Genomic DNA, 24,773 nt, shown 5'->3' on the forward strand with positions numbered 1-24,773 from the left:
TGCTGTTGCTGTGGCACGGAACACGGGACACGGGGCACTGTCTCTGGCTCTGGCGGTGGCACAACCACAATTAACCGAAAAACACCACTCGCTGAGACCACCACAAAATCGAATTCAAAAGAGAGAACCCTCGCAACGCCGCACACCTATTATATGATCATGTATTATAGTTGCTGGTGGGTTGGCTGGGTTGGCTGGGTTGGCTGGGTCGGCTGGGTTGTGTGGTGTGTGCGAGTTCCGATCTCTCTAGCGATGTGTTCGTGTTGGCCGCACGTTAAACACTAAATCAGATCCAACGTGGGTCACCAGTTTTAAGCATCGCGCGAAACGTTGCACGACGATCACAGCGAAACAACTCGCACATTCGTCCGAGTGTCGCAGAATCCACGCGGGGTTAGCGGCGGCGCGGAGAGCTTTCATTTATACATCAATCTGATCACTTAGGGCAAATTATAGAGCATGCCCCCCGCGCACCGTAAGCTATCAAGAGCTGCCACATCCTAGACGCAACTAATTGCTATATCCACAGTGTGATCCACTGAGATCTATCAATCGGATCTGGTACCCTAAGTACCCAAAGTATTCCCGATTCCGTGGCTCTCCACCATCTGTTGGTTTAAAGGTATCATCGTTGTGGCTGGCTGGCTGGCTGGCTTGCTGGCTGACACACTTCATGTTTCATGTAACCATCATCATCATCAGCATCAAGACTCCTCTCTCCGCGTCCCGTTCCGTTCCGTGGGCCACTTTCCTGTCTTGGCACAGAGTCGTTGCCAAATATTTGGCTGCCTGTCGTCGTATCGTGTCGCCCCTCGGGCATTGGCTGCTTCTGCTGCTGCTACGGCCATATGGCAAGACCACAAAAGAACCAGTAAGTGCTGTCCAGTGACTAGACTGCGAGTGTGTGGCTGGCACAGCTACCTGTGGCACTGCACTGCACTGCACGGCTACTGCAACTGCAATTAACATGTTTTTTTGTTTTTTTTTCTGCAAGCAGGGGGACAAGCGGCAATCGATTCGATTCGATTCGATGCCATGCGAAGCGATGCGATGGCTTAATGCACTTTCTCAGCGGGCAACCGGTTAATGGGCGGGGCGGTGTGAGCAGGGGGAGGGTGTTCTTCGGCCTGCCGCCTGCTGCTAACTTGGCCAAATGAAATTTTATTTGCAGACTTCAGTCGTCGGTGGCAGTGGTGGGCCTTCCTCCGATCTCGATTTACGGGTACGTGGCCGAGCACGCATTCGCACCATTCGCATGCATTGCGCATACGCCGCGTGCCACAGTTTGTGTCTCCCTGTCGCTGCGATTATGTCTTTGGGGCTGTCATCTACCCTATATACCGTACTTACATATGCCGTACTCGTATCGTATCCCTCCGGTGAAGCAGAAAGCCAGCCTGCACCACTCCAATGGGGCATGGGTATGGGGTATCCGTCGAACCGGTCAGAAGACGGCGCTCCATCGCCATCTCGACTGGGGCTCTGACGTAGTCGCTCTCTTTCGTCGTCTATCCACTCTTGACTTTGGCGGTGACGTTGCCAAACCATTTGGCCAGACAGCTCTCGTCCATGATTCACGTGCACATCAGGGAAGGGAAGCTCGAATTTAATCAACCCAATGACGCGGGCGGGTTCGGTACGCTCAAAAGAGATGATCGTCCAGATGTTGACTCTTTTGCTTCTCTTTTACTGCCATTTAGCACCACTTAGAGCCCATATAATCGCTGTTTATTGGCTTACTGTGAAGCCAATTTTGGGCTGTTTATAGGCCACATATTCCATAGGAAAAACACCCCATCTGACGTCATAAAACGAATGGCTTTGAGGTGTGATTTTTCAGATTAAATGCTTTCCAAATGAGGATGTACTGCTCGTATTTATTAGCTATGACAGCGACACAATTTTAATCGATTTGAGGCCAATTTTCATAATGGAACGTGACAAATTTCCATAGAAAAAAACAACTAATTGTGGATAAATATAGAAATTGGCCGACTGATAATTGCATGCTAAAACTAAAAAAAAACAAGCAATCTTTTTGCTAATTGCTGGAGTAAACTACTCTACTGCTGCGGATGAAGGCATTTCGAGTATGCGGAAAAAAAAATAACAATATAAAGCCCAATCAGCATCAATCTGGAGGCTTCATGCACACACAATGTATGCGGTTTTTGCCATTCCCGGGAGTTCTCTTTTGAATCATTCGCTCGAGCGTGTCGAGCCGAGCGTCAATCTGAGCGATGGGCACACTTGTTAGTAAGGACGTGCCTACCGCTGCTCGACTGTATGGCAGCACACACACACACACACACACAAGCACCCACATTCTCGCCCGTAGAGAGGTAAACACACCACAATAAGGGAAAATTGGTTTCGCCATGAACTTGTCCCAGCACTTGGCTTGGCGAGTGCTTGTCCATTACAATGGAACACGTGCCAAATGAACAGAGACATGTCCATGGAGATGCTTCATTCACATTCCTATACCCATGCAAATGCCCATTCCCATTCGCATTGTCACCCTCCAGAGTCAGGTGGTCGACTGCCCTTTGGCCTCGATAATACCCCCACTTTTACTTTCCATTCAGCAACAGCAACAGCAGCAACAGCAACAGAACACGTGAAATGGGAAATTCTTTTTGCCATGGAACCCATATATCATATCATATCATACCATGCTGTGGCTGTGGCTGTTCTGTGGCTGTGGCTGTACTTTTGATGGGATTCTCAATTGAAAAATTACTTTGTTATTCTCAATTTGTGGGTCTAAACATACAGTTTTAGGCATTATGCGAATCCCATTTTGGGACTGGACGGGATCACTAATCTGCTCCCCAAATGAGTGCTGATTTATTATTATTATATTATGGTTTTCGTTTGTTTCGAATGAAGGAAATGGGAATTGAGAGTGACACAATTCCTCCGCTTGTGGGTATGGGTGTGGGCAATGAGTCGACTCTAGAATCTAGCTGTGAACCACTGATCTGATGTTTTGAATCCGCAGTTGGTACCCGTTTGGTCAGGGTGAAAGAAGGTTCGTTGTGGCAAGGTCTTGGAATTTTGTTGGCTCTGTTCTGCTTCTTGGAGGTGCATGTACGAGCATGTAAGTTGCATACAGTTTTTTGGTTAGAGCTTTTTGGCCTGATCTATGGGGAAGTGATCTGCCACCAACTACTGTTCCTAATCTGAGCGGCAGATAGCCACATATGTCTGGGCGTAAAAGATCTTCTCGTCTCTGTGTCTGTATCTTTATCTGTTTTTCGGGGGAGCGGGAGCACTGGCAACTTTGTCATCTATGAGTTTTTGTTGAGCTATTTCTCACGTTCTGGTGTCTGGGGCCGCGACTATGGAATTGCAATAAAAGAGACTAGACGAGCGTGGCCAACCAACACACACAGCACAGCACACAGCACACCTGTGACATCCACTCTACACTCTATTCATACTCGATTTCAATGCTAATGTTTTGATGTTTAATGTTAATGCTAAACCGCGTCCATTGCCAAGTACATGTGTGCAAGTGCTTCAGAGGGGTGTCTGTCGTCTCTCGAGCGGGTTCCGAGAGCTTTTAACTGAAGGAGACGGAGGCGGAGTTGCGCTCAGATTTGCTCTCCCCTGAGTGCTTTGTTAACTTTTGTTTTAAATTGAATGTCGGTTCAGATTCGCGTCTTTATTCTGTGATCACCAATCGCTGTACAAACAACACCACTGCACGCGGCGGCAGTCGTATACTTGATTTAATTGCTACTAATTCGGATCTGTATTGTGTGGAATCCAGTTCCAATCGGCGCAAACAATGAAGCTGGCCGTGATTAGTGGAACAGGCCAAGCCTGCGATACTGTAAGTCCCTCGAAATAGCATTATCGGTTTGATTTGATACAATCCGAAAGTGATAACATTCCCTCGCCCTGCCCCCCCCACCCCACCAATCATCGGTTTGGTTTGGATAGCGGAATTCCATACGTTCGCGAGCCTCGTTATCGAAATGGGGGCATCCATGAGAGTCGTGCACTCTGCTGGCTGTTGCAGTGTAAATCAAAGATAAATGAGATATAAATCACTGAAAGTCAATCTGATACTTGGCAGAACCCAACGAGTATGCCTTCGCACTGTGCCACTGTACAAATCACTTGACATTGTATCGTTTAGTGATTGTAGAGCAGGCGAATTATATTTAGGCTGGCGCCTTATCAGGTGCGGTGCTCCCCTGCTTTATGTGGGCCTTTGGCTAATCCCTCGACTGGCAGTCGACCACTGCCTGTTACCTAATAGTGACTGTTCGCAAAGCACCGCGCTCTTTGGATCAACGGATAATGATAGAATCGACACTGGAACAACAGCAGCAGCCGCAGCAGCAGCAGCAGCAGCGTGTAATTAACAGTTAATGTGCTCGTTAAGTGAATGGGGGAGGTGTCTCCCAGATCGGTGCTCCAGGCCTTGACATCGAAATGTCTTCCGTGTTTAGTGGCCCGTAGCTCTAAGCAAAATGATTCACTGGCTGTGTGAATCACTGCCGCACCCAATCCGTTCCGTATTTATAGTAAAATATCTAAAAATCCCGATTTATCGGGGATTTATCAGTTGTGCGGCTATTTTGGCCACTTGCACATGCATACCCTAATCAGCTGGGGGAATAGATCGATTCTTAATTAAATTAACACGCCAGACCCCATTTTCGTTTGTCATGACTGTGTCGGGTCCTGTGATCTCTTGGCCACACTCCTATGGAGGGCGCTATCTTCAGACATTCCTTAATTAACAGCGTCATTGAAACGATAGCCGGACGGGACACTCTTTGTACCCTGGCCCTGAAGTATTCTGTCAACCTTTTTGTTGCGGATATACCCAGATAGGAGACTCTTATCCGCATTCGAGTGGCAGAAGTTTCTTGGTAGCGAAAGTATGGATGGCCGATTAGTTAAGATTCTTGAACAACGTGCTGTGGTTGTGCCTCCTGCATGACTGAAGAGGTGAGCATTGCAAATTGTGCGCTGTGAAGGATCCAAAGGAGCCCAACCCTGGCCTGTGTGAACTTCAAGTGTGTGTGTGTGTGTGTAATACTCTAAGTTTGTGTGCTCCAACGGATCCAGAGAGCTACTGTCAACTCTCCCAAAGCTTGATTCAATTACCTCACATCGCATTCAAAGTCAACAACCTGCGCGTAATCGCATGATAAATGACATATGATTGGGGGGGTTTTCTCAACAAGTGTTTTTTTGTGAATGGCTCAAGGATGTACGCGTACGCGTCCGAGAATCGTTTGTGTGCTGTGTGCTGTGGGCTGTGTGCTGTGGGTGGGAAGTGCTTGGTGCCTTGCATGACAAGTGGAGTGCGGCTGAACACTGTACTGTGAATCTGCTTAGGTAATACCCGATCGGGTGTGCATCATTTCACTTCTCTCTGGTTCCGCTTTCGACCTGCACGCGGCCTGGGCTGGCCTGGGCTGGGCCTGGGCGAACAATATTGCAAGCAATTACGGAAAATATTTCAGGCCCAAAAACCGGTTGGACAGGCCCAGATTTAGGGTGCATATCGCTGGTACTCTACTCTGCGCTCCCTGTACGCTGCTGCTGGGTACGGCTCTTTTGGCTTTTGCATATGCAAATTTCTTAAATGAAACAGTTTTCAAGTGCTTGGGATTGCTGTAAATTGGCGTTCAAGTACGACTTGATTCGGATTTGGCCCCGCTGCCAAACCCGCTCACCTCACTCCACCCCCCCTGATATGATACGTGAGGCTGTGAAAGCGTGTAGTTGTTATGTTATTTATATTTATTTATCTATAAGCTAAGTAGCTAAATCCGTCCAGATCGGTAGCAGAGGTCACACGAATTAAGGAGCATTTTGCTCGCAGCAAAACAATAAATTTAAGTTTTGGGCGTATGAGCAATGTCAGAACAGCCAGAACGAAATTAATGTTAATGTTAACATAATAATGTTAATGCTAACATAATTGTATCGAATTTTGTTGGTTCCATTTACTGCCGCCCTATTCACAGTGGCGCCCAAAAGTATGCAATGATATTTTCGGCCGCCGGGAATGTTACAAGTTGGCGGTTGAAATTCAAAATTTGAATTTTAAAACGATTTCACATTGTTGTAGTCGATGTACACATCGGACTTTATTAAGCGCTCTAAAGTCTCAATCAATTAATATTGTTTCCCAAGTTTACTCGTCACTTAATCCACTGCAAGGTTCTTTTCCTGATTTCGCAGTGAAGGCTGTCCCAGCCCACCTTACCCCACCCCAATCTAGATCAAATCAAATCTCGCTAGATTCAATTTAGCGCAAACTCGGTCAAGTTTGTGTGGGTTTGCGCCAATCTTTCAATTGCTAAGAAATTGTGAAAATTTCCATAAATATGATTCGCCAGGAAGCAACCGCCTCGAACTGGTTCTGCGGAGCATATGAGACGTGCATCTCAAATTACCCGTAAATAAATGCGACGCAGAAATCAAATTGATTTCAATTCACCAGCAAATGACTGATCCGACTCTGCCGACGACAGGCCTTTGGCGCGCATATTTTTGGCAATCAATTCCGACTTCGATCAATTCACTCTCATTTGGGGTCGCACGTTTCAATTGGCAGCCAATTGATGCCGCGACACAAGACACGACACACTCCCCCCCGGGAGGAGCATTACCCCGCCTCTAACCTGGAGTCTAATCGTCACGATATCTATAATTAATTTGCGTGCTATTTGCCATTTGCCATGCACACATCTCCTATTTATCTTTCCATATCGCTGCCCTGCCCTGCCCTGTCCTGCCCAGCGCTGTTTGAGCTTTTCCGAAACGTTCTGATTCACGATATCTGCAGCACAGGTGACGCATGTTGGCTAGGCCTTATAAGCAAATGACGGGAATGTGGGCAAAGCGGAACTGATCGGAAGACCATATACATATATGTGAGCTGCAGCTAGTTTCCTTTGGGGAAACGCACTGGGGATTCCCAAGGCAAAACTATCGATTCCAAATGCAATCGAAATAACGGAAAACTCTTGCCAGAGAGAAGCAAACGCTCGCTCTCTCTTTCTCTCTCTCTCTCTCTATTTTCAATGCTTCACCCTCTGATGATGAGCTGCGCTCTCTCTATCGCTCGGTGAAAATTGTAACCGAGAATCGAATCGTCGGCGAATCGGGGGTTTTACTCGCCCGATTCTGTGCAAAGGTTGGCATTCTTGTTTCGTTTTTCAAACCGTGCGGTTGGCTAGAACTCTCCGTCAGAAATCTCATTCAAATCGCAACGGCCAACGGTCTTGGCCTCGTACTTAGAAAGTTGTTGTCGCTCTACTCCCGGTTCGAGTCTCCCGGTTATCTCGCAAGTTGCATTAGTAATATTGCATTTCTATATTATTCCTGCCCAAAAACCAACTAGCCCAAATATCGAGTCTCAACCATTGCTATTAAATCTCCCATTAAATTCTATTTTGTATCGAAAAAAGTGCTTGGAAAACTGCTGCTGGCACAGGCTGCTGCCAGCGCCGTTTATCGTACCGCGCACCAGGATAACCAACGCCAACCTCTGGCCACTGGCTCCTCCAGGATAAACAGATCTGCCCTGTCCGCTCATCATGAGTTTCCACAAGAGCGACTCGCGGACGCCGCTGGCGCCGGCTGAGTACACTGTAAGTAGTAGTCCTGTTCTCCCGATCCAAAATGGGGATTAATACTCTCCGGGTGCCTACATACGTACCCTTCTCTCCTCTATCGCTGTATTCTTCTGCTGCCTGTGCTGTGGCATGTGCATGCATGATATAACTGCAATTTGGACATTAATTTGTGCATATAATGCACATCATCAGCATTTACTAGATAATAGTCGTCGGCTGGGCCCCGTTTCGGTTTGGCGATTGATTTGGTGGGGGTCGGGTGTATACGTATACGCCATATCATAGATATGGACATGTGATTGGGATACTCCATCAAAGACTTTAACGCTAATGCAATATTAATTTATTGATCGATGGGGTCTGGTCTTTCCTGCTTTGGCCACCGTCTGACGTCTGACCGAATTGCTTATGCAAATCTCTAGTCTGTTTGTTTGGATTGATAACAAACTGAAGCCTAATTTCGGGGATGATTTCTGGATATTTCCTTTGGCCGACTTATACCTCTGGGTCTGTGTTTGAGTCTATGGTCGCTATGAGAAACGCACCCTCACACCTCCTTCTCCCTCTGGCACGCAGGACAGGCACAGCCGTCGCGTCGTCGTTGGCGAGTGGAAAATTTCCATTCATTGCGCCGCACTTTTATGTCTGCAGAGCAGAACAGAGCAGAGCATAGCAGACTGTAGGGCATCCAAGTGGCCGACTGACTACCTACTGCGTCAGCTATTTCTGAGGGTCGGGTCTCAATTTCGGTATCTTCAAGTATCACGTACATATGTACATGCATATATAGTAGAGATATCGCGCGTTTATAGTACGTACGACTGGGAGTATTGTCTTGTATCACTTTTGATTTTTGGTCTCTCAACTGTTTTTTGGGCTGCTGCGCAAGCGCCAAATGTTTTTTGGTTTGGTTTGGTTTGGTTTGGTGTGGCTCGCTGGGAATGTGCTGCATGTGCAGTTTTCTGGCATAAATTCGAGCACTATACTGCGACTCCGACTGCGACTGCGACTCTGATTCCGATTACATCGGAAACTCGGTAACTTTCCACTGCTGCAGCAGAACGAACCCACACTGGAGTGTGTCCAATGGGAGCAACTCTCTCGCTCCAATGTAATTATGCGCAGTTTGCTTTGCCCCTCCAGGTGCAGCTACTCTCCCCCCCCCCCTGTCACTCTCTCTCTCACTCACTCTCTCTCTCTCTCTGGTTCTATTGAATATTGGATATTGCGTCAGCCTGCACTTGAAACTTGAACTACAAAGCACTACTCCGTACTCCGTAGGTGGTGGCTATGACTATGGCACCCTCAGTGGTAAAACACTCATCTGGTATTGTTCTAGAAATAATTCGAGTCGATCCAATATCCAATTTCACCCCGTGACAGATACCAGAAGTATTTGGAACAGGTGATTGGCTTCGATTCAAATTTCTCTGATGTTTGATGCCTGATCTGATCAACGCTGAATCGAGGTAATCGATGCCTGCAGGGTATGCGGAAATCGGAGTAATCGGCTCGAGCCTCTGCCCGCCTGCACACTTATCTTATCTGTTGCAAATTGCAGGCGCCTGGTAGCGCCCGGCAGCCCTGCCCATAGTCGTTTACCGAACCTCCCCCCTTAATAGGACAGTTAAAGTCATTGATAGATGGACCTCTCTCTGTCTCCTGACTGTTTGCTAACTGACAGATTGCCGATAATTTTCAGTGGAATTTAGCCAGCCCCCCCCCGGCCAGCCACGTGATCACACATCGAATTCACTTCTCGATTCTCGGCTTACACCGTTTTACAGACTGTTCTACCATGCACTTTTTTTTTTGTTCGCATTTTTTGTGTTTTTTTTTTTTCGAAAATAAATATAAAATTTTCCACTGCAATTTGTTGGCGTTTGCCGTTTTCGTTGTCGCTGTTTCTGTCCCCAGCCCCCCTCCCTCGTAGCTGCGCTTGTGCCTGTGCCTGTTACCTGTGCCACTTCCATTTTCCACATTTCGCTTACATAAGTTCAATGGCACGCCAGGTTGGGGCGTTTGGGGAGCGTTTGGGGCGCTTGGGAGTTCGGTTCGGTTCCCCATTGTTGACAGTTTTAATTAGAAAAAACTAAACGGAATGCATGTGCGCCTCAGAATGCCGCTTTTTTCATGGCACTGCTGCAGCGGCGGAATCGGTTCACGATCGGATCGGGGGGGGATAGGGGTGGTTATTCGAAATTGAGTTAAGAAACGCCGTCTAACGGTCATGCCGGTATGCCGTCATGCTAAGGAAAAGACGTCACCCCTTATAGATTAGTCATGCTCATTGCAGAGTGACGGCTTGAGACTATGGGATTACTTCCAGATGTCCGCTATTAAAAGAAAGCCTTTCCATACCGACACCACCATCGCACAGAGAAAGATCGGGAAATAGCTGCCATTAGAGTAGGGTGGGGCAGATGGGTGGGACATCCAAAACATGACTCAATGGAAGTGCAAACTTCTGGGAATATCTATTGAGTAATCTTACATTTATAGATACGGGCTTAAGTGTTTGTTTGTTTGCTACTAAATTTTGACTATCTATTATCTATCAGTTTCGTGATGGCTTGTAATGATTCAATTTACAATAGAGATTCCGATTGGCTTCCGTGTATGGCCTCCCCTATGCGTGACAGCAGATCCGATCAGATAGTAAACCAGAGATCCCTCGGGTTCGCACTCCCATCTGTCCCCCGTTGCACTTTTATCATTGATCTCATTATCAATGCTGCTCCCCTCTCCCGCTCTCTGCATTCGTCACACATTTCGCTATGTTAACTGCACTTGACGCCATTTTGAAGCTGAAGTGCGCCAGCGACACGTGTAGTCCGCTTCCCCCCGCCACTGCTGTGTCTACCTGTGTCCACGCGTCCAGAGAGTGCTTCCAGAGAGAGCGGGACACAAGCTCTGTTTACACTGCAGTCTTCTTCGTATTCACGATTCTCACTATATATTAATGCATTTTTGATCTTGACTGTGGCTTGCATGCAATTGGGAGAATGAATAACCAAACGATATGGCGAATAAGTGAGCGACACAATTAGTTTGGTTCGCATTGCAGCTGTCCAATTATTATGCAAACTTTTTCCTATTTACCTTTGCATTTGCGTACACGAAGCGATATTTACTTTTTTTTTCTATGCCTCACAGTGGCTACCATGTGAAGCGTAAACTGGCTGGGATTGGGACTTGGATTTGGGTCTCGCCTTTAGTGGGAAGTCAATGGAGCGTAAAGAAATGCAATTGGAGAATATATTTTGGCATATTAGCATTTTGTGGTTGAACTTTTATGGCTTCCCAGTAATAAACATATTTCCACATTTATATAATTATTTAAATCAGTACCGAAAAACAGACAAAAACACTAAAGAAAATCCTATCCATCCATTCTACATTGTGCTTATCAATATTATCTTAGATATTAACATCTTGCGGGGTAAAAGCTATCATTGTCCACACCCAGTTAGCATAGAAAAGCATACCTAAGTCCAGTGCTGCCAACTTTTCATCAGGAAAAAAAAGCCATTTCTGACTTGTACAAGACACAAAAAAAGCTGAAAAATTACAGAAAAAAGACAAAAAAAAGCGTAATTTTTGGGTTTACCAATTTTTTTATTTCTGTAGTATTTTATAGGGTTTTTACTGTAAGACCGCCTTTAATTCGTCTAACTCAGCGTAATTGTCTTCAGGCTCGCAATCGTACGACTTGGTCGTACCAAGCGAAGATAATTTTTGGGCACATCATAATCGAAACAGCATTTTCCCAGTCTTCGTAGTTTTGTGACGCTGATATCTGTTGATTCGTCTAGTAAGAGACTGAATTTGGAGTCCCCAATATCGCTGCACAAGTCTTCGAAAAAATGACGCGCCAGAACAATCTTAATGATGCTGGTGCATTTCGTTCGATGCAGCTTAACTCGTCCTGCAGCTCCAACTTCAAAATGTTTGTTGCACAAGTTGCCCAAATGATCAACTTGTGCCATGGATGCATGTTCAGCAATAAAGAGACACAACGCTGCTTCCTGCTCAACAGTTTTAACAGGCAAAGTTCCAAAATCTATTTTGTTTTGTTGTGTGAAGCCGGTCGTCGAACTCGTGTGCTTCTTCGTTTTTGCATGAGCCCGCAGATCACTAAGTTTGGCTATTATTGTGATTTTGCAATAGCTGCAGTACACCCTATGCTCATCAGTATCGTCCTTTCTTGCCCAAGCTTTAAATTCATCGCTTTTAAGCCAAGCATCGCGGCACTTCTGCTTATATTCTTTAGGCATTTCACAAATTGTTATACGTTAACATTCACTTTCGCGCACATAGGGATGGTAGAATTGTATAGAGATGATAATATTCTTAGAACTAGTGGTGGAGTTGCAAATATCGATACAAAAATATGACTAGTCTCATACTTTTTGATTCAAGTATAGCAACAATAAAAAAAAGCGGAAAAAAGTCAAATAATATTCTAAAACATCCAGAAGTCCCGCTTCACGCAATTGCCAAACTATTCCCGCAGTTGTTCATCAAAAAAAGCCAGATTTTACGGGAAAAAAGCGGAATCGGCAGCACTGCCTAAGTCCCTTAAATAGCAATATTCTATATTCTGTTAAAAAACCGGACTTTACATACGACTTTACATTATGCTAATTTTTAAGTACATTGCTACATGGCGCGCAGCTACTTTTACATAGCTATGTTAAGCTCCGGCTAACAGCTATCGGTTAACAGTAGTTAACCGCTCTGCTTGATCGCCGCTAACCGATTCGAGCTTCCACTTGCAATCGCTTGGTGGCGCCACAACAATAACCGCCAGAATAGAAATTCAAAAATTCAAAAATATCAGCATATAAATTGAACAATAAGAACTATTTTAATTGTAACCAATTTGCTGATTTAAAAAAATAAACAAGCGACAATTTGTGCTGACTCTTTCCTTTTTTGCCGCTTTTCGCACGTATTTTGCACAAATTCGCAGTTTCCTCATTAATTTTCTGTTTGCGTCGCACCGATTTATTTTCACCGCTGAAAGCGAGCGGATTCCTAAAAACAATTTATATAAAGCACGCTTGCCCGCACCGCACCCAACCACGCTCCTCCCCCTCTGCCACAATTGTTGTGCGATGATCACGTGTGGGAAGTTGGGGTGGTGGGGGTTGGGGGGTTGGAGAAACACTGACTGGCGTGACGTCATTCTGCGACTGCACCCAAAAAATCAGTGAACTTGCGTCGTCTCACCCCCACAGATTCCACTCGAGAGGCAGAACGGCTGATAGAATAATGCTCGTGGGAGCCCCGTCGAGAGAGAGAGGCCTCTCCTGGTTTGTCGGGGGTGGTGGCATGCGAGGGGAGGGTTAGGGGTTTTGGTTTTGGTTTTGTTTGTCGCCGTCATTACACCGTTCGCTGGGTGGCTGGCTGTGTGGCTGTGTGGCTGCCTTGAGATTCAGTTGGTTGTCGCCGTTTGAAAGAGTCACGCGCTGGGTCTGGTCTGAATCTCCGCCCACCTCCTCGACACCAAAGGCCATCGCGTTACCTGCTGGAATCTCTGCCTCACTTTCCCTGTCTTTCCCCTACTCTCTCTCTGTCTCTGTCCACGGAAGTCGTCAAGCTGAGCGCCCCCGCCGGAAAACCGCCCCTGCCGCCGCGTCGCGAGCAGCAGCCCGAGACTGGCATGAGCCTCAATAGCTTCGGGTCCGGTTCGGGGTCGGGCCGAAGCCGGGACGGACGTGTGTCCAGTGTCGCGCTGAGTCGTCACAAGCTGAAGATGTCCTTGAAACGAGGCGGACCCCCGCCGGCGGCATCGAGTGGAGCGGCGGTGATGACCACATCGCTGGATTCTGTGCAGCAGGTGCAGCAGAGGGCGCGATCGAAAGCATGAAACAGACAGAGCCACATCCTGCCCATCCCTGCCAGCGCGTCTTGGCCAGCCCCAGAATGCAGGACCGCCGAATCTATGCAGTGCTGAAGAGTTGTTAGGATATTGGCAAAACGATCGAATAATTTGTGAGATGTGAAGATTTCTGTGGTCATAAAACTGCATTGAACTTGTTCATTGATCCTCTTTGCGTATTTTTCTCATTTGCTATTTGGCAAGCGATGCAAATGCAGATGCAGATACTAAAAGGCAGATACAGATACAGATACGAATACGAATACGAATACGAATAGTTGTAGATGCAGTTGCAGTTGCAGCTGCGAAGAGCTTTATATAATTCCCACACTGCCATGGGACGCTCTCTGTCTCTCTGTTTCTCGCTCTTGTGCTCTTGTGCTCTTTACCTCACACCTTATTCATCCGTTATTCCTTTTTCGCCCACTCTCTCTCTCTCTCTCGCTCTTGCAGAAAATCCCCACGGTTGTGTCGAGCGGCTATGACAACGAGAAGGCCCAAGGCGGTAGGAACAACGCGAGCATAGGCCAACCCAAGTGAGTATATTCGCCAGTCGGATCTGATGGGATCAGATCGGATCGGATCGAATCGCAACGATCATTCGATCAGTTGATGCCTCAGGCAGCGGCAGTGTTGTTAGCAAAGTGCACGGCGTCGCGATGTACAAGAACATCGACAACAAGTCCTCCACGACCATGTTTGAAATGTATTCCTCTTCGGACAGGTTCATCCGCTCGGACATGGCTGACGTACCCGTCCAGCAGGCGGCTGGCTCCACCCTGCCCCTGGTGATCACGCGCAAGAAAGGCGGCGGCGACTCCGACGATGGCAACTACAATCCCTTCGAGCATCGCAAGGTGGAGCATCCCACATCGTAAGTACCACCATAACCCCAATAGCAGCAACAACAGCACAGCCATAGGTTACGGATTATCGATTTGTGTGTGTGTGTGTTCACTTCTCGTACATTATATAAACAAGCAGCTGATCGGATCCTCAATGACTAATCCCCAATTAATGATACGCGGGGGAGGTGACGTGACCCACCCGCCCGCGTCATTGACCTTTTCCCCATTGCGAAAACCCAAGAGAATACAACGGAAATGCAATTTGGTTGGCATTGTCCTTGGTCTTGGCTTGGCTTGGCTTCCAAACTAAAAATAAAACGAAAATAAAGTAAATTCGCAACGAAAATCTCGGGCGAATGAAATGAAATGAAAAGAACACGAGAAGCGCCGCCAAATGTTTTGCTCGACTCGTTTATCGTGTGGAATGAGGAACGCTGCTCTCCTAATCACCTGCCCCTCCACTGTCTCACCCACACGCCCTCTCACACCACCTCACGGCAGACGCCTGAGGAGAGGCAAACGCATCCGCACGGCCTTGCATCGAGAGATCTGAGAGATCGATCGGCTGGTTGGCGGATGGGGGGCTCTAGGCAGTGTCTATTTTCGGATACGTCCACCAAAACCATTATTGACCAAAAGCTTTGGGCGCATGCCTTCGGATCTTTTGTTTGCTTATGGAATGGGCAAAGTGCAAAATGCAAAATGCAAAATGCATTTGTGGCGCCACGTCAGCCACGTTCTGCCCTGGAGCGTAGGGGGCTTTTCCAACGAAAAACGTGATTTCCCCCAACCCAAGTACCAAATTCGATTTTTGGCTACGCAATGAAGCTTCTGTTAACCTCTACGACACATTGATATTAATTTATTGTTTTATTTTGAATTTCCTCAGGGATCTGGAGACATTTGTGCACCTGCTGAAGGGCTCCCTGGGCTCGGGCATCCTCGCCATGCCCATGGCCTTCTCGCATGCTGGTCTGTGGTTCGGTTTGGTGGCCACCTTCGCCGTGGGCACCCTCTGCACCTACTGTGTGCACATCCTGGTGAAGTGCGCCCACATCCTGTGCCGGCGACGCAAGATACCGATGATGGGATTCGCGGACGTGGCCGAGCAGGCCTTCCTGGATGGTCCGCCTGCGCTGAACCGCTGGTCCCGCTTCATACGCTTCATGGTGAACACTTTTCTGGTGCTGGATCTGCTTGGCTGCTGCTGCATCTACCTGGTGTTCGTGGCCACCAACGTGGAGCAGGTGGTGAGCGTCTACCTGGAGACGGTGCTGAGTGTGCGCGTCTGGATTATGATTGTGACCGTGCCGCTGATCTTCATGTGCCTGGTGCGCAACCTCAAGTTCCTGACGCCCTTCTCCATGATCGCCAACATCCTGATGTTCGTGGGCATTGTCATCACCTTTATCTACATGTTCACCGACCTGCCGGCACCCGCTGAGCGGCCCGGCCTGGTCGCCGTCTCCGAGTGGCCGCTCTTCTTCGGCACCGTGATCTTCGCCCTGGAGGGCATCGGTGTAGTGATGTCCCTGGAGAACGACATGAGGAACCCCAAACACTTCATCGGCTGCCCCTCAGTGCTGAACCTTGGCATGGGTCTGGTCATTGCCCTGTACACCCTCGTTGGCTTCTTCGGCTTCCTCAAGTACGGCCCCGACACGCAGGCCAGCATCACGCTCAACCTGCCGCTGGAAGACAAGTGAGTTGCCCAATCTACGATCCCCAGAGCAGCAAAACTCATACCCTTTCGTGGCCTTTTCTCTTCTTCGTCTGCAGATTGGCCCAGTCCGTGAAGCTGATGATTGCCATTGCCATCTTCTTCACCTTCACGCTGCAGTTCTACGTGCCCGTCTCGATCCTCTGGAAGGGGCTGGAGCACAAGATCAGACCAGAGCGCCAGAACATCAGCGAGTACGGACTGCGTGTGGCGCTGGTGGTACGATATGATGCATGCTCTGCCTTTGGAATTCTCTGCTAAAACTCTGTTCAATCTCTTGCAGGTGCTGTGCGGAGGCATTGCTGTGGCATTGCCCAATCTGGGGCCCTTCATCTCGCTTATTGGAGCCGTGTGCCTCAGTACGCTGGGCATGATTGTGCCGGCGACGATCGAGCTGGCCGTGTACCACGAGGACCCCGGCTATGGACGCTTCAACTGGCGGTTGTGGAAGAACTCGGGCCTGATACTGTTCGGAGTGGTTGGCTTTGTGGCGGGCACATACGTCAGCATCATCGAATTCCATGCCGAGTTCAGTGGCGGCCATTGAGCGGCATGTGCCTCCTCCTGCAAGGGGGGCTGCGCAGCTTATTGCTAATTTAATTTAAATTAGTCTTAAATGAAACTCTTCTAAGCACAGGGATGTCTACGTTAAGTTTTTAACTAATTTTAGGGCTAACCAAAGTTTTCTAGGACTCTAAACTCCCTGTCTCCCCATGTGGTTATCCTTCATCCCCTTTTCGTCCTGCTTCTCTGTCTCCACGCTTCTTCATCTATCCCCCCAGCCCAAGCCCCAGCCCCAGCCCCAGCCCCAGCTACAAACCGAAAGGAAACTATTACAAACAACAAAAGTATTTCGATTTAGTCGATGCCATGTGCACCACGCGGCCGTGGCATTAAGCTTACTTAGGAATTCTTCTAGAAGTGATTTTGTATCGTAGTGATTTTGAAAACAAATTAGTCGTAATTTAGTTCCTACTATCGTTGTTCGAACTAAGCCAAGACGCATGTACGGACGGACGGACGCAACCAGAGTTTGTTGCTTCTGCTCGACAATTGTTTTGTTTTATCATTTATTTACTGTACATTATCTACGCCCTATTTCAATAATCATGACATATTATCCAATACACAAAGACCCGTTGCCCCTCCCTGCCGCGATAAGGCACAGGGGCAACAGAAAATCGCATTAAAAAAATAATAAAATATTGAAAAATCACCCAACGACTAAATATTTTAGCTTTAAGATCAATTCAGGAATGCATTTCCGATCACAGGAAGAAAATATCGTTGATCCTTGCTAGGGACTCCATCAAATCAAGGATTTTCTTTCGATCACAGCCAGACATCGCATGTCTAGATCGGGCCACGAATATAGGAGAAAATTTAATATTTTTTGCTGGGGAAGGATATTTATCCTTGACAAGGACTCGAAAAAATCAAGGATGTCCCCCGATCACGAAAAGCCAAAGCACGCCCAGATCGGTCCATAAATAGCGGCGATAAAAAGATTTTTCTGTCCTTGGTCCTTGATCCTTGAAAAGGACTCTGCCAAATTAAGGATGTCTTTCCGATCACAAAAAGCCGTCGCACGCCCGGATCGGTCAATAAATAGCGGAGTAAACTGAATATATATGCTTGGGGATTTAAAGGTCCTTATCCAACGATCAAGGATATTTCTCCGATTCAAGGAAGCCATGGCCCGCCCAGATCGGCCCACAAATAATGGCGATGACAAGATTTTTATGTCTGGAGAAAATGTTCTTGGTCCTTGATCCTTGAAAAGGACTCTGCCAAATCAAGGAAGTCTTTCCGATCACAGGAAGCCGTCGCACGCCCCGATCGGCCCACAAATAAAGGAGAAAGCAACAAAACAAAACTGGCTTGTTGTTGTTGTACAACAAATGATGTTTTTGTTATTGTTGTACAACAAAAATAAAATTGTTGTACAACAAAAATAAAATTGTTGTACAACAAAAATAAAATTGTTGTACAACAAAAGTTGTTGTTGTAGGTCTTTATTTTTGCCCAGTGGCGCCCCCAGAACATCGACGGTCACAGCTGGAACTAAGTCAGATTAGTTCGAGAACTGGCCGCTCGTTGTGAGGGCGCCAGAAAAGCAAAAGTTGTTGTTGTAGGTTTTCGTTTTGTTGCCCAGTGGCGCCCCCAGAACATCGACGGCCACTGCTGGAACTAAATCAGATCAGTTCGAGAACTGGCCGCTCAGCGTTGTAGGTTTTTTGCATGTGGCGCCCCTTATTTCAACGGCCAATGCTGGAACTAAATTTGTTTAGTTCGGGAAATTACCGCGAATTTGGGTGGCGCCAAAGTGCTGTACGTTATTTTTAAACAGGTTTTCAATTAAATCGCTATAACTCCGCCATTTCTTATCCGATCAAGACGTGATACATATCCTCGCAATTGGTAAAATGTCCCCCATCGTTTAAATCAACCAAGGACATCAAGGACGATAGGGATGTATACATTTTTGACGCTGTTTTACAAACGATTTTGGTAAAATTGCCACAGCTTTGTCATTTCCGGTCCGATCTGGGCGTGCCACACCTCCTCGTAATCGATAAAAATTCTTCGATCGTTTGGCATAAGAACATTGCAAAAAACCATAAGAAATTCTTAACGATTTTTGTATTTTTATTAAAAGTTTATATTTTATTTATATATATTTATTTTTAGTTTATTTTAAATATATAATATAACGATTTAATTAATATCTACATATGAATATGTTTAATTATGTATCAGTGTACATATTGTTTTAATAACAATATTATGGATATAACATAATTAGAAATGTACAAAAATGCGAATTAAAAATAATAATAGTAAATAAAAAAGGCTGTTTTTTGAGCGATTGGAACACAAATTGCATGGGGCTGCAGGGCTGTCTAGTTATCATCGTCGCCGATGCCCAGGCTCCTTGGCGATATCATGCAGGCAGCGCTGATCCATTCAAACAGGAAGTAATATTGCCTCTGAAATGGAATTGCAGACATTAGATTGGCAGAAGAGACAGTCTATGAATACATTTACTACATTTGGCGACTGCAGGGGGCTGCCAGGTTCCACCAAACTCCATGGGGCACGGGACTTACTAGAAAGAAATAAAATGAGAAAGTTGTTATGGCCTTTAACTGCAGATCAAAGTTTTTATTTATGTTGTTTAGTTGGATTTGAATATATTTCTTCGGAATCTATTTCAAAGCATGTGGCTAAGGGGAGACCTTGGGGACCTTGAGCCCTTGTTGACATTTCCCAACGCCTACTCGGCGGCGGCAGAAGATTTGCTGTGGCCGAATGTTTGTTTGCGCACACTGGGCAAACAATCCAAACACTTGATAGCGGCGATAGCGGAGGAACAACAGTCAGTTCGCATGCGAATTGGCAACAATTCGCGAGCTTTGCTTTCCCACGCTACTCCCAAATTAATATGTGATATGAGGCGCTGAAAGCAGAAGCGATATGATACGATACGATACGATACGACACGAAAGAGCAGCGAGGAAGCGTAGGAAACCCAATGCGAACTCAAGTCGACGGAAGATAAGATATTTATCCAGGTGCTCGCTCGCAGCTCCGTGCTCCGTTCTTCGTTCTCTGGGCTTTGGGCTCTGGCCTTCCTCCTCCTCCCGCAATCGTAATCACCCACAAAAAGTGTTGGCGAAAAGGCAAACGAGGAGCCGGGTAGCCGGGGAGCAGGCGAGCGAGCGAGCGAGCAATAAAAACACGAAAAGGGAAATGTGCAAACGCAATTCAATCCCGCGCGTCCAACTGAAAACTGAACCGTGAGAAAATTACACCCACAGATAACACACAGCCAACGCCACAACATTCAAGGGCCAGAGAACGAGAGCCATAGCCATAGCCATAGCCAGACCGCATCCATAAGATATTTTACTGCGGCGATAAGCGTTTTGCATTGTGACGCAATATGAGGTTGGTGTTGGTGTTGCTTGAGTGTGTGCACAATTGAAAAATTACTGTTTGCCCAGCGAGAGTTTAAAGTTCGTGCCCCATCCACACACACACACACGCACACTCATCGATAAGGGGCAGCGTGTGAACCCAATCAGAGAGCCACTGATTGACCATGCGTGGGCTGTGGACTGTGGACTGTAGGCTATGGGTTGCGGCATGCATGTGCACCTTTCACGTGTTATACTTTCTCTCTGGGTCGCATATCACAAGCAGGCGTCCATCGGGTGGCAAGTGGCAAGTGTATCTATCGGCGGGTATCTATGATCCTCCAGCGGGCAGTGGGCAGTGGCCGCTTTGATGACCCATCTGATTAACCTTTGTCTAGTCATTGACTCGTCGCATAAATCCCCCCCCACGGGCGTTCGTTTTCGATTTGAACTCCTGTTCATCTGCAATTTATGTTTGACTGCTGGCAAAATCGATTCGTTTCGCTTCGATTTCTATGGCCAAGTTTATGGCCATTCCGCTTCCGCCTATCCCCTATCCACCTGTGCCAGTGCCTGTACCTCTGCCTGTGGTAGTGGCAGTGGCAGTGGCCATGGGCTCTCGGCTCTCGACTGATCGATGCACAGATAAATGGCATTTTATTAGTTGGCTACTTACTTGGCTTACTGGGACCGTAAGTCGTAGCAGTCCCCGAAAGCAGTCGAGAGGCAGTCCAGTCCAGTGCAGTCCAGTCGCCCATATAGCTGGCAGCTTAATGTCAGTGGCACAATGTTTGGGCCATGTTTATTGGGATTAGTTGCTTAAAATTATGACCAATTTGTCGGGGTTCAATGAGATGCAGAAGCAAAAGCAGCACCAGCAGCAGCACCAGCGATGCCCATCCACTTTTCCTCATTCAAGTCAATTGCATGCAAAGCGAACCCCCCATCCACATGCAGTGGCTTGGTGGAGGTGGGGGGGCAGGTCCGTAGCGTAGCTGTGGCAGGGACTCTGACTGTGACTTCCATAACCCATAGAAGGCGCTGCTCGCGCACTTATTTTGCGTACATTTTTGGCAACACAAAAATAAAATTAAAGCCTTAAACAGATAATGCGCTATCACCAGACAGACAGACAGACAAACAGAGAGACAGAAAGACAGAGAGAGAGAGAGATAGAGACACACAAACACTGCCAGCATTCAATGCAAATCTCAACGAGCCTAGGGGGCAGGTTAATAGAAAATTTATAATGGCAGGCGAGCCATAAATATGCCACATCCACCCACATATTGTGTCGCCCCACAAGCGATACGTACACACCAGTGTCCAATGTTCAGTTCAGTCTGTGGGGCGGGGAGGGGAGGGCAGTGCAGTGGAGTCCATTCCTGGCCCAGAGATCTCTGCGAACGAGAGGCACACAGTTTGTGTGGGAAACATATAAAAAAAAAAACGTTGTAATTTGCAGTTGACAAATACGCAAAAACTCCTTACCTGATCCAGGCTCTAGAAATTAACTCATATTGCAGCAAGTTGCACGTTGTAAGTTGCAAGTTGCCAGTGGAGGAGGCGCTGGGGAGCAGCAGCAGCAGGCCCAAATGATTTATGCCCGCAGTGCGGCCTACGAAAATCTGTGGCAAGCTCCAGTCCTTCGGCTGTGTCGGAGGAACGAGAGCAAACAATAGCCAGGGGTAGTGGGAGGTGCGTGGCACTCTCTAGAGAGAGAGAGACAGAGAGAGAGAGAGAGAGAGTGAGAGAGTCTACTCCTCCCTCAGACCATTGCAGACTGCCGTCCATGGACGGAGACTCCTCTTCCTTCATCGCCTACCTGTTGTGGCTGCGCCCCAGGCTGCAATTGTCTGCTTAAAAGCGTTCATTCTGTCCACAATGAAGCCACATAACTTGGCCGCAGTTACTCGTACCCGTCTGCCCCCGCCACACTGCTCACCGCCACCACCACCACCACCTCTAGCCACTAGCCTTCCTTCCTTCCTTCGATGTGATGATTTATTGTGGCTGCGCCTGCAGCCTCCACAACTGTCCCGCCTCGCTCCCAGTCCCAGTCCCAGTCCCAATTCCAGTCCCTGTTGTAGTCAGGCATCCACAGTCGCACTCGCAGTTGCAGTTGCAGTCCTCGTCCCAGCACGGTAGCTGTGTTCCTCGCTCTGGTCTCCACTCCGCAGCAGTCCAGTCGGTGCGCCTGGATTGAAACTTTATTAAATAAGTTGATGTTATTTGTTAACTGGCAAAAGGGCTATACTTCACTTTACTTCACTCCATTCCACTCCACTCCACTCCACTCCACTCTGCTCTGCTCTACTCTGCTGTGCTCCAAGATCTCCAGAATAGTTGGCCAGCGAATGAGTTCTAATGTTGCTGTTGCTGCTGCTGTTGCTGCTGTGCCTGGGCCATAAATCAGCTGGCGGCCAGTGGCGTGGGTCGCTGGTTACCCTCAGAGTTCATTAACGAATGCACTTGACCCACAGACAGAGAGAGAAAGAGAGAGAGAGAGAGAGAGACAGGGGGTGTACTCTGTATCCTCTCTATATACTGAGTCTGGATGGAGTGCTTGATTTCCCCGAGTAATTTTGTGCGTAGATGCAGCGCACACACTCGCCCGTGTCAATTGCATTGCATTAGAAAGGCAACAGACGAGGCGACAGTGGCGGCCTGCCACTTTAATCCGTGCCGCACAGCACACTTGCTGACAAATTGCTGATAAATAAAGCGGGAGATTTGCAATAATGCCTTTCTAATTTCATGCGTCGCGTCGCCAGCGGCGCTCCTCCGCTCCTTGGGCATGCAAAGCGCACAAAAAGCACGGACTCGTACTCGTACTCGGACTCGGACACACAGCTTGGCTTGGCCTGGCATGGAGCATGGCGCCTGCCTCCATTGAGATCGAATCCGAGTAGTCTGTGGCTCTGCGGCTCTGGCTCTGGCTCTGCGGCTCTCTGCAGTTTTAAACATTTTCCACACGTAATGCGAAAGTTTGAATCATTTGTCCAGTGCACTACGCAGCGATTTTCATTTAAAATTCTTGTCACAGACATGTAATTGCAACGCGCCAACCAACCAACCAACCAACGACGACGACAACGATGCCAAACTCTGACTCTGACTCCAGCATTCAGTTTGCAGCTTCAACTGCAGCTCCAACTGCAACTCCAACTCCGATGCAGACCAGAGGCGGATCTATAGGCTATTGACAATGCGTTTGTCAGGCTTTGGCCCCTTCCATGTGGCAGCTCTCTGTGTTGACACAGATAAGTGCGTGGCGTGGCGTGGCGTGGCGTGGCGGCGGCATCGGTCCATCGCTCCATCGCCCCATCGCTCCATCGCCCCATCGCTCCATCGCTCCATCGGTGCAATCGGGCAGCGATAAGTAGCGTTTTATGCATTAATTTTTGCCTCAAAAGAGCATTATTTATTACGCATTAATGCGCTGAATTAACGTTTATTTAATTAATATTAATGCCGCCGATATTATTACTGTTGCCGTTGTGCCATGTTGCAGTTTACTGTTGCTGCAACAGAACTTGCCACTGGGATTGGGTTGGCATTTGTGTCATAGATAGACACGAGATTTTGGGGCAAGCATTCATTCATTCATTCAGTCAGTCAGTCAGTCAGTCAGTCATTCAGCCATTCAGCCATTCATTTATGGCTGAAATGCAGAGCCTTGGGTCCTACTTGTGTTCCCTGTTGGGAGGATCTCCCTTTCCAGCAGAGGCCTCGCCACAGGTCAAGGCCTTTATCGCTTGCTCCCCCTGCTCCCTCCCGAACCTCAGTTTGTTTGTGGCTGACCCTTAAGTTGTGCAAATATTTTAACAAAAATCGAACTCAAATTCCGACGTGTCGTGTTGCCGTTGCTGTGGATCTGGAAATTGAAATCGAAATTGAAAGTAAAGTCGCGGGGCAAATACATCAGAAACACTCTCAAGTACATACATATGTACATATGTATGTATGTATATCTGAAAGGAAGCAAATATTTACAGGACGGGCGAGGGCGAGGGAGTGGGAGTGGCTGATAAGGAGCTGGCCGGCCCCCGTGAGTAATCCATCAGTGTCTCAGCAACGGGGGCGGAGGTGGAGTTGCAGTTGGAATACCCTTTGGGCTGCAATAAACCCAATAATTTATAGACCAATCACGGACACGGACACAGACACAGGCACAGGCACACGCACTACGAACCACGAAACAAGTGGAAAAATCATAGTCCAAAACACACATAACGCATTAGAGGAGACAGAGAGAGAGAGAGAGTGAGAGTGGGGCAGGGGCAGTGGCAGTGGCAGAGGGGGGGAGCGATTTATAGGATGGCCATGCCAATAGACACCGCACAGCGGGTTGTCGCGTCTCCAAGAAGAAGCAGGAGAAGCAAGAGAAGCAAGAGAAGGAGAATCCCAAGTACCCAGTCCCCAGCATCGCATCGCATCGCATCGTCTCATTGCCAATTGATTTATACAAACGGCAAAGCAACGGAACACAAATTGGTTGCCTCGAAGAGATCTCCCTCTCCCTCTCCCCCTCCACGAAAATATGAACCTGGAGCTGCGAGCTGCGAGCTGCGAGCTGGTAGTGGGGTGTGGGGAGCTACGGGAGATGATTTGTTGCACTTTTGTTGCAATCACAGTCGCAGTCGTCGTTGCAGTCGTCGTACGCAGAACGCTCCTCTCTTCTGCTGCTTAACCTCTTGAACTCCACGCAGGCCAAAGCTGCTGGGAGAGGGATTCGATGTGATGCGATGCGATGCCAGCACACGTGTTGCAACACACACA

At 47.7% G+C, this 24,773-nt stretch overlaps 1 protein-coding gene and 1 long non-coding RNA gene across 6 annotated transcripts; one reads left to right on the forward strand and one right to left on the reverse strand.

Moving 5' to 3' along the window:
• The first annotated feature begins 3,015 nt into the window (after window positions 1-3,015).
• Window positions 3,016-17,287, forward strand: LOC111076176 (proton-coupled amino acid transporter-like protein CG1139). 5 transcript variants are annotated; one of them, XM_022369851.2, is made up of 6 exons: window positions 3,016-3,103; window positions 13,957-14,039; window positions 14,228-14,377; window positions 15,241-16,053; window positions 16,131-16,290; window positions 16,355-17,287. In XM_022369851.2, exons 1-6 carry the CDS (start codon window positions 3,092-3,094, stop codon window positions 16,616-16,618), a joined length of 1,482 nt encoding a protein of 493 aa, XP_022225543.2. In that variant the 5' UTR covers window positions 3,016-3,091; the 3' UTR covers window positions 16,619-17,287. The 5 variants fall into 5 exon arrangements, with proteins under 5 accessions (XP_022225543.2, XP_022225542.2, XP_022225544.2 ...); XM_022369850.2 differs by lacking the exon at window positions 3,016-3,103 and adding an exon at window positions 3,739-3,841; XM_022369852.2 differs by lacking the exon at window positions 3,016-3,103 and adding an exon at window positions 4,953-4,971.
• Window positions 17,288-19,119: 1,832 nt separating this feature from the next.
• LOC111076185 lies at window positions 19,120-21,920 on the reverse strand. Its single transcript, XR_005968181.1, has 4 exons — window positions 21,817-21,920; window positions 21,483-21,703; window positions 21,308-21,391; window positions 19,120-19,180 (listed from the first exon to the last, which is right to left on the reverse strand). It is a non-coding gene; the product is annotated as an uncharacterized LOC111076185 (long non-coding RNA).
• Between the last annotated feature and the right edge of the window lie 2,853 nt (window positions 21,921-24,773).

This window comes from Drosophila obscura, unplaced genomic scaffold (genome assembly GCF_018151105.1).
Source record: "Drosophila obscura isolate BZ-5 IFL unplaced genomic scaffold, ASM1815110v1 contig_1, whole genome shotgun sequence".
In the NCBI taxonomy this organism is placed as follows: Eukaryota; Metazoa; Arthropoda; class Insecta; order Diptera; family Drosophilidae; genus Drosophila; species Drosophila obscura.